The sequence below is a fragment of the Aureococcus anophagefferens genome (genome assembly GCF_000186865.1).
Source record: "Aureococcus anophagefferens unplaced genomic scaffold AURANscaffold_45, whole genome shotgun sequence".
Classification (NCBI taxonomy): domain Eukaryota; class Pelagophyceae; order Pelagomonadales; family Pelagomonadaceae; genus Aureococcus; species Aureococcus anophagefferens.
Window position 1 is genome coordinate 227,525 of NW_008705600.1, and position 9,040 is coordinate 236,564.

Sequence of the window (9,040 nt, forward strand, 5' to 3'; positions counted from 1 at the left end):
TTAGCGCCGCGCGCCGCGCGGCCGGAAGAACGCCGGCCGCGGGGTCGAGCGAGGGCTACGCGCCCGGCGACGCGAGCGTCGTCGCCGCGGGGAGGATGATGACCGTGCAGGTGATGTCGTCGCGGTAGCCGTCCTCGTGGATCTTCCACTGCTTGATCGCGCACTTGATGACCTCCATGGAGCAGATCTCGCCGAGGTTCGGCTTGCCGCGGTGCTTGCCGTGGAGGTGGATGGAGACGATCTGGACGACGTCGTCGCTGGACAGGAACTCCCAGATGCCGTCGGACGCCAACACGACGAAGGCGTCGCCGTCCTCGAAGTCGTAGCGGACGACGTCCGGGTCCGCGGTCACGCCGACCTCCTTGACGCACTGGTCGCCGATGGACCGCGCCATGGCTAAACCCGGCCAGGTGCAGCTCTTGTCGAGCCAGACCCGGGCCGACGCGGACCACTCGGGCTGCGTGACGAAGCCGCCGGCCTTCTCTATCCTCGCCTTCTCCTCCGCCGCGTCGGGCTTGTGGTCGACCGTCAAATCCTTGGCCCGGTAGAGCGTCGGGACCTTGGACGCGGGCGGCGCCGGGCCTACCGTCTGGCCGAGGACGCAGCGCGAGTCGCCGACGTTCGCCGTTATAATAAACGTCGGCTTCATGATCGCCGCGACGAGCGTCGTGCCGGACGTCGAACTGTCGAGCCCGGGCACGTCGAACAAAACCTGGTTCGTCTCGATGAACGCGTCCTTGATCTCCTGGTAGGCGATGGAGCCCGGGTCGAAGTTGTCCAGCTTCTTGTTCGCCAGGTTCTTGACTAAAAACTTGACGACGTAGTCGCTGACCGTGTGGCCGTACTCGCCGTGGCCGTCCGCGACGATGAAGAGCGCGCGCCGCTCGTCGCTGGGCTTGCACGCGAAGGGGAAGCAGACGACGCCCCGGTCCTGGTTCTCCTTGTACTTGCCGACGTCGCTCTGGCCGTGGCAGGAGAAGGAGCCCACGAGCTTCCGGTCGAAGGGCCGCGCCTTGTTGTCCGCCAAGGGCGGGTAGGGCACGCTCTTCTTGGAGTGGGCGCGCTTGAACTCCGGGGAGATCAGGTACGTCGTCTCGGGCGACCCCTGCTCGCCCGCGGCGAGCTCGACGTCCGGCGCGGCGCCGCCGGAGCCGCCGCCGCCGGGCTTCTTCACGTTCTTGAAGCCGTCCGCGTCGAGCTTCTGGGTCATGCGGCTGCTCTTGCCGCTGGACTGCTTCTCGTTCATGGCGGCGACGACGACGTCCCAGAGCTTGGCGTCCGTCTCGCTGCTCTCCGCCAGGGCGCGCACGCGCTCGACCGCGCTCTCGTTCACGCTCACGCCCGGGGGGAGCGGGCCCAGAGCCTTGAGCACGGCCTCGTACTCCATGTCCGGGTTCTCGACGAGGAGCTTCCGCGCCGCGGCGACGAACTGCACGCCGTCGCCGCCCGCCTGCGTGCCCGCGGCGGCGCCCATGGCTACGCGACCGCCGGCGCCGGAGGGGGACCGCCGCCGCCGCCCGCAGCGGTGGGCGACAGTTGGGTCCGCGGCGCCGCGACGAGTGGGAGCGTCGGCCTCCGACCTGCGACGGCCGGCCGAGCGGCGGTCCTCCGCCTCCGCCCGCTGCTCTCCGCGCGTCGACGGGCAGCCAGGCGTGGACGGTCTCCGCGTTGCTATGTAATGAATCAATCGTTACATAGATATAATGGGGCAGCCTTGCCGTCGGCCGTCGTTTCTCGTTGACGTCCAGCGCCGAAGTTGCCCTGCACGCGACGCGCAACGTGCCGAACACACATGTGGCTGGGTTGTTTAAGATCCCGAGTCGAATGGCGTGATACGCTTTCGAGAAAATCGATGGCAAAGAGGGCTCCGCCAGTGGTGATGGGCACCTTTGGCAAGCTCTATCTCGGCGCCATGGCCACCGATTTGCAAAATTCTTGTTGCATCTGAAAGCCGGCACGGTCGTCTTGCGCGCAGAGCCAATAACTCAAAAACTTCAACAGCAACATAAACTCGGCATTCTATTCAACCCAGCCACACATTCCGAGCTCGAGCGTCTTCCGCCGGCGGCATCTGAAGATGCGCCCGCGCCGCCGGACGCCCTAGCACACCCGTCCTGCCCCGATGCCGCGGCTCCCCGACGAGCTCTGGCGGCTGATCTGCGACGCGTCCTGCGGCGACGCGGCCTGGCGCCGCCTCCACGACGGCGCCGACGGCGTCTGCGAGGCCTGGGCGCTGAGCCTCGCGTCCCGCGGGTTCCGCCGCGTCCTCGACGCGCGCGTGGAGGACGTCGAGGTCGTCGCCGCGCGCGTCGCGCGGAGCGGGGCGCCGGCGCGCGGCTGGCTCGCGCGGCGGTTCCCGAATTTGAAAACGCTGCGCTTGACGGCGGCGCCCGTGAGCTGCGCGGCGGCCTACCAGACGCCCCTCCTCGCCGCGGCGCTCGGCGCGGCGGCGCCCGACGTGGACCTGCGCCTCGCGGCGCCGTCGTTCCGCGCGGCCGCCGTGTTAGGGCCCTTCGACGACCGGCTCCGCGCGCTCGACTGCTCCGGGTCGCCGGACGTCAACGGCGCGGCCGTGCGCGCGCTCTTCGCGCTCTGCGGGCGGTTGGAGGTGTTGAAGCTGCGGCGCTGCGAGGGCCTGCGGTGCCCCGACTTCTTCACGGCGCCGGACTCGCTCGCGCGCGTCGAGCTCGACGGCTGCTGGCGGCTGCGGCTGGAGCTGCTGCCCGCGCTGGCCGTGCTCGCGGAGCAGTGCCGCTTCGAGGTCGACCTCTTCGAGCCGCTCGCCGTGGACGGGACCGTCGAGGTCGTCATCCTCCGCGGGCCCCACAAGGGCTGCTGGGTCGCGTGCTCCGTCGCCGCGGGCCCGTCGCGCGACTGGTGCTACGACGTCTACGTCCACGAGACGGAGCGCTACGACCGCGCCATCGGCTTCGCGGGCCGGCTGGCCCAGGGCGTGTCCCGCGCGCACCTCCGGACGTCTTAAGACTCGCCATCCCACGACGTGAACGCGTCCTGGACGCCGCGGACGAAGCGGGTCTGCGCGTACTGGACGACGCCCTGGCAGACGAGGTCCGCCGCGAGGCGGATGACGGGGTCCGGCGTCAGCAGCAGCGGGCCGACGAGCCGCCCGCTCGTCGTAAAATCGAAGGCGCCGCGGACGCGCGCGGGGCCGCTCGGCCGCTGGGGCCGCAGCGTGCCCTTCAGGTTGATCCTGACGTCGAGCTGGCGCTCGGGCCTATGCCGAATTCAACCACTGATTTGGGACGTCCCGACCAAACTTCGAAATTCTCGAGCTCAGCCACATCGAAGTCGATTCGGCTGATTTTTGGACGAATCGATCGCTCTCGTCGAGTTCTCGAAGCACAGGGAAAGAGTCTCAAACCGTTCGATTACGCGCATATTGAAGATTTGAGTTCCACGCAGGCTCGGGCTGGCCCGCCCAGGACGCCTTGCAGACGATGTCGCGCGACTCCAGATCGAGGCCGCCGCGATCCGTGGGCGTCACGTCGACGTCGACGTAGGTGTTGACGCGCAGCGCCGCGAAGTCGAGGGGGTCCTGCTTGAGTCTATAGCGCTCGCTGTCCGGGCCGTCGCCGCCGCCGACGCGCTCGACGTTCTCGGGCTTCCACGCAGCTCCGACGACGCGCGCGGGCGTGAGGAACGCGCCGAGCGCGGCCGCGTCGCCGCCGCCGCGCACGGCGGCGTCGAGGCTGAGCTCGGCGCCGAACTCGATGAAGTCGAGGCTGACGCGCTTGTAGCGCGTCTTCGTCGCCGCGACGGCCACGGCGCGCCGCGGCGGCGCGAGCGGCGGCGCGAGCGGCCGGCGCGTCGCGGCGAAGGCGTCGGTCGCGGAGAGGCAGTGGCACGCGAGGAGGACGTGCGACAGCAGCATGCGCGCAGACGCGGCGCGCGCCGCTGGCTGCGAGCGCAGGCTTGTCGATGCCGTCATCGCGCCTCAGCTGGATCCGCTGGCCCCGGCCGCGCGCGCCGCCGCGCTGCTCGCGCGCCGCACGGCGTCCGCGCGCCGCGTCCCCAGAGAGCCGCCGTGTTACTCGCCGGCGCTGTCCTGGGTCCTGCAGAAGGCGCGGTCGAGGTCCGGCGAGGAGCAGAAGAGGGCGGCCGCGAGCCCCACGTCGCGGTCCCCGGCGCTTTGCCCGCCGTCGCCGCGGCCCGCGGGCACGTGGCGGTTCACGAGGGCGGGCATGGGCACGGAGAAGTCCATCTGGGGCTGCATGACGGAGCCCATGGCGTCGCTGACCGCCGACGACATCTGCGCCGCAAAGTCCGGGTCGCCGTCGAGCCGCGCCTCCGCCTGGGCAGCAAAAGAGAGATTCAACGTCGCTTCAACGTGAGTGTTCCGCGCGCGCGCGTTCCGGAAACAGCATCCACGCGTCGAGAGCGCTCCGAGAGATGATCGCTCGTCCCAAAATTAGCCGAAACGAGTGGAAAACGACCGAGATAGGAGCCTTTGAAGTTGGGAATTTCGCACCCTTTTGCTGCCCTGGCCTCCGCGTCGTCGACGCACTCGCGCTTCTCCTCCTCGACCTCCGGCGGCGCCTCGGCGTCCGGGGGGGGCGTGTCGCCGACGTCCTCCGGGGGCGGCGCGAGCTCGACGGCCGCCGGCTTCTTCCGCGGCGGCGCCTTCTCGAGCGGCGGCGGCGGTTCGGGCGGCGGCTGGCATTTGCTGAGCCGGACGAGAAAAAAGGCCCAGACGAGCAGGAACAGCGCGACGCCGCCGACGACGAAGTAGAGTTGCATCTCCGCGTCGCCGTCGTCGTCGTCCTTGCTCCGCGCCGGCGTGGCGCTCGGGGCCGGGGACGCCGACGGCTGGGCCGACGGCAGGGGCGTGGGCATCCCCGTGGGGAGGCGGCTCGGGGACGCGCTCGGAGCGCCGTCACCGGCCGCGAACGCGCAGGCCCAGGCCGCGAGCGCGACGCGGACCGCGGCGGGGCAGCCGCGCCGGGCCGCCATCGGAGCGGGAACCGATGAAAATGTTTAGCTCGAAGATACGACGTTGCCCTTTTCTCCGCGCCGGGGATCCGCCGCGGCGTCTTACTCGGCCGGCCGCTTGTGCGCGAGGCCGTCGGTCCACGGGTGGAACGACGCCGTGCAGGGTGCGGCGGGGCCGAAGGCGCGCCGGCGCTGGTGGCCGCCGATGGAGACGAGCGGCCGGCAGCGCCGCGGCGCGCTGAGGACGAGCCTCGCGTGCAGCGCGGCGTCGCGCTCAGAGGCGGCCGGCTCGTCGCGCGCGGGCGCGACCGCGCTCTCGCCGAGCGGCGCGGCGTCGTCGAGCGGCGCGGCGTCGAGCGGCGGCGCGGCCCGCGCCGGCTCGCTCGCCGCGGCGGCCTCCTCCGCGGACTCCGCCTCCTCCTCGGCCTCCTCCTCGGTCGCCTCCTCGGCCTCCTCCTCGGCCTCCGGCTCCTCGGTCACCTCCGCAGACTCCGGCTCCTCGGCCTCCTCCGCGGACTCCGTCGCCGCGGCGGGCTCCGGCTCCTCGAAGCGCGGCGTCTCCGCAAAAGGCGCGCCCCCCGCCGCGGGCGCGGCCCCGGCCGCGGGCGCCGCGCGGTCCCGGCCCGGCAGCGTCGCCGCCGCCGCGGCGAGCGCGAGCGCGCCGACGGCGACCGCCAGCCAGGGCCGCCGCGGCGCCGCCGCGCGCCGCGGCGCCGGCGCGGCGTCGACGACGGCCTCGACGACCCAGTCCTCGTCGAGCGCCTCCTCGACGACCGCGTCCGGCGTCACGGGCGGCGCGGCGACGTCGGCGTCGCCGTCGGCGAGCGCCGCCGGCGGCGCGGACGCGGACCGCTTCGGGGACGGCCTATCGAAGGCGAAGCGCGGCGGCGTCGGCGCCGCGGCCGGCGTCGGCGACCGCGGCGGCCGGTGGCCCGGCGTCGGGCCGGCGTCGAAGGCCTGGTCCGCCAGGGCCCGGTCGGCGACGCGCAGGAGCTCCGCGAGCTCCGGCGCGTCCTCGGGCGCGGGCCGCTTCTCCGGCGGCGGCCGGACCGTCTCCGGCGACCGCGCGAGCGCCTCGAGGCGCCGCCCCTCGGTCCGCGCCGACTCGAGGGCCGACGCGAGGGCCGCGCGCTCGTCCTCCTGCGCCCGGAGCGCGCCGAAGATCGCCGTGTCCTGGAGGTTCTCGATCGACGGCGCCTCGCCGTACGCGAAGCTCGGCGGCGTGCTCCGGCTCGGCGCGCGCTTGGGCCGCCCGAAGGCCCGGGGCCGCGGCGCGGCGGCGCGGCGGCCGTCGTCGAGCCGCGGCACGTTGACGGCGCGCTGCGGCGCGGGCCGGTGGAGCGTGAACGTCGCGCGCGTGGGACTGTCGGGCGACCTGGGCTGGCGCCGCGCCGCGCGCGTCGCGGCGCGCGCCGCCGCGCGCTTGCTCGACGCCGGCGTCGGCGGGCTCGCCCAGTCGTCGCCGGACGTGTCGCTCACGTAGCAGAGGTCGTCGTCGGTCTCCATATGGGCGGGAAGAGGCGGGCGACGACGATGCGAAGAAGAAGCGGCGTCTGCGAGCGTTCTTCGAGGGCTTTCGACGGCGCGCCGAGGCGGAGATGCGGTGCCGCGGACCGGCGTCGTGGCGTCGTTCGGATGCGCCTAGGGGATCCGATAATATCCTACCATCATGGGCCCCCCAATTAAAAAACTTCAATAAAAAGCGTCGCTAAACATCGGGCTTGCGGCACTTATGATGTGGCATGCAATTCGCGCCCGCGTGCCCGCGCTCTCGCGTCGGACGCGGTCGTTCAGCGAGCAGAGCGACGTCTTCGACCGGGCCGCGAAGCTGAAACAGCGCGCGCGCGCGCTCGCGGCGCCCGACGCGGCGGACTTCGACTACCTGCGCGAGGCCGTCGCCGAGCGCGTCGTCGGCCGCCTGCGCGACGTCGCGCGGAGTACGCTGGCCGACGCGCTGGACCTGGGCTGCCACACGGGCCACCTGCGGCGCGCGCTCGAGGACGACGCGGGCGTCGACGGCGCCTGCGCCGCGGGGATTTCCCGTTTATCCCAAACGGACCGGTCGCCCGCGCTCGTCGCCGCGTGCGCCGCGGAGCCCGGCGACGTCCTGGAAGCCGTCTCCTGCGTCGTCGCCGACGAGGAGGCGCGCCTGCCCTTCGACGACGGGGCCTTCGACGTCGTGCTGAGCTCGCTGAACCTCAACTGGGTCAACGACCTGCCGCGCGCCTTGAGCGAGGTCCGGCGCGTGCTCCGGCCCGACGGCGTCTTCGTCGGCGCGCTGCTCGGCGCGGGCACGCTCGGCGAGCTCCAGTACGCCTTCGCGGCGGCGGAGGAGGAGCGCACGGGCGGCGTGTCGCCGCACTGCTCGCCCGCGGCGCGTTTAGCGGACTGCGGCCAGCTGCTCCAGCGCGCGGGCTTCCAGCTCATTACGGTGGACGTCGAGCGCATCCAGGTCGACTTCGCCGACGCCTTCGTGCTTTTGGATGATCTGCGGCGCATGGGCGAGCAGCACGCGCCCGCGGAGCGGGGGCCGAACGTGCTCACGCGACGCGTTCCTCGCGATGGCCGCGGCCTACGGGGCCCTGTTCGCCAACGACGACGCGGAATCCTCCGTCCAGGCGTCCTTCGAGGTCGTCTTCCTCATCGGCTGGGCGCCCCACGCGAGCCAGCCGAAGCCCGACGCGCGCGGCTCCGCGACGAAGAAGATCGGCGACCTGCCGCCGACGGCCTGGAAGCCGGGCACCGGCGGCACCTTCGAGCCGGCCTAAACATTAGCCTTGAGGATGCGGTCGTAGTGTCGCCGCGCCGCCGGGTCCTGGAGGACGGCGTAGGCCTCGTTGATGCGCGTCATGGCCGCGCCCGAGTCGCGGCGCCGGTCCGGGTGGTGCTCCTTCGCCAGAGCCCGGTAGACGCGCTTCAGGTCCTCCTGGGGCATCTCCCGGTCGACGCCGAGGGCGTCGTAGAGCGTCGGCTTTCCCGCGGCCGCGGACTCGCGGAGCGAGCGGAACGCGCCCTGCCAGTCCTCGGGCTCCGGCGGCAGCGGGTCGTGGCTCTCCTCGAGGCCCGCCGTCGCGGCGGCGGCGAAGGCGCTCATGCCGCCGCGCCGCGCGTCCGCGCGCGGCGGCAGCGTCGGCGCCGGGTCCGGCGGCGCGGCCTCGGGCGGCCGTCGCCGTTCGGACGCGCGCGGCGCGGCCGCCTTCCCGCGCCGGGGCGCGTAGGGGATGCCCTCGACCTCGCACTTGGCCTTGCGCCGCAGCTCCGCGATGTCGCGCGAGCTGTAGTCGTCGCGCCAGCGCGCGGGCTTGGACGGCTTACAGGGCTTGGGCCGTTCGACGCCGCGCTCGCGGTCCCACTCGGCGCCCGACAGCGTCCGCGTGCCGGCGTCGTCCTCGACGACGACGTCGTAGTCGCCGTCGAGGCCGTTCGGGCCCTTGAATTGGTAGCTCACGGTCGTCGTGCCCGGCTTGCGCTTCGATTCCGTGAACGTCACATTCGCGGGCGGCGGCGGCGGCGGCGCGGGCGCGGCGCGCCGCGCCTTCGGCCGGATCGGCGCGCGCGCCGTCCGCGGGTCGCGCGTGCCCTCGATGTCCTCCTTGGCGCGGCGCCGCATCTCCAGGATGTCCGCCTTGCTGTACTCGTCGCGCCAGCCGTCTTTTCCTAGGGCTACTGTTTCCCCGGCGCCGCCGCCGAGCGAGAAGCCCTCGTCGTCCTCGTCGCGGTCCCGCGCGGCGGGGGCGTAGTCCAGACACTTCCAGGACACCCAGCCCTGGCTCGGCGTCGCGAGCTGCACGCGGAGCGGCGCGCCCGCGGCCTCGCGCGCCGTCGCCTGGGGGTTGATCTCCACGACCGTGCCGCCGGCGAGCTCGGCGACGAAGGGCGAATGCTTGGAGACGCCCTGGCGCACGACGCAGCCGCTCCGGCGCACGCGCTGCTCGGTTTGAGTCGGCGGGTCCATCTCACCATCTCCGGAAGGCCTCCACCCCGATGCAATGTGGGGTGCAAGGAATGGATACCGACGAGCTCCACGGGCGAGCTCTCGCAACAGGCGGCACGATGTCGGGGCGGGCGCGGGGCGGGTCCCGGGCCTCGT

At 72.9% G+C, this 9,040-nt stretch overlaps 2 protein-coding genes across 2 annotated transcripts; both read right to left on the reverse strand.

Annotated features, from left to right (window-relative positions):
• Positions 1-91: 91 nt before the first annotated feature.
• Positions 92-886, reverse strand: AURANDRAFT_11961 (hypothetical protein; the record flags this gene model as incomplete). Its single annotated transcript, XM_009043180.1, has 1 exon — positions 92-886. A coding segment is annotated over one exon (795 nt), but the record flags the coding sequence as incomplete, so codon positions are not given.
• A 6,849-nt stretch (positions 887-7,735) lies between these two features.
• Positions 7,736-7,912, reverse strand: AURANDRAFT_17318 (hypothetical protein; the record flags this gene model as incomplete). Its single annotated transcript, XM_009043179.1, has 1 exon — positions 7,736-7,912. A coding segment is annotated over one exon (177 nt), but the record flags the coding sequence as incomplete, so codon positions are not given.
• Positions 7,913-9,040: the final 1,128 nt, after the last annotated feature.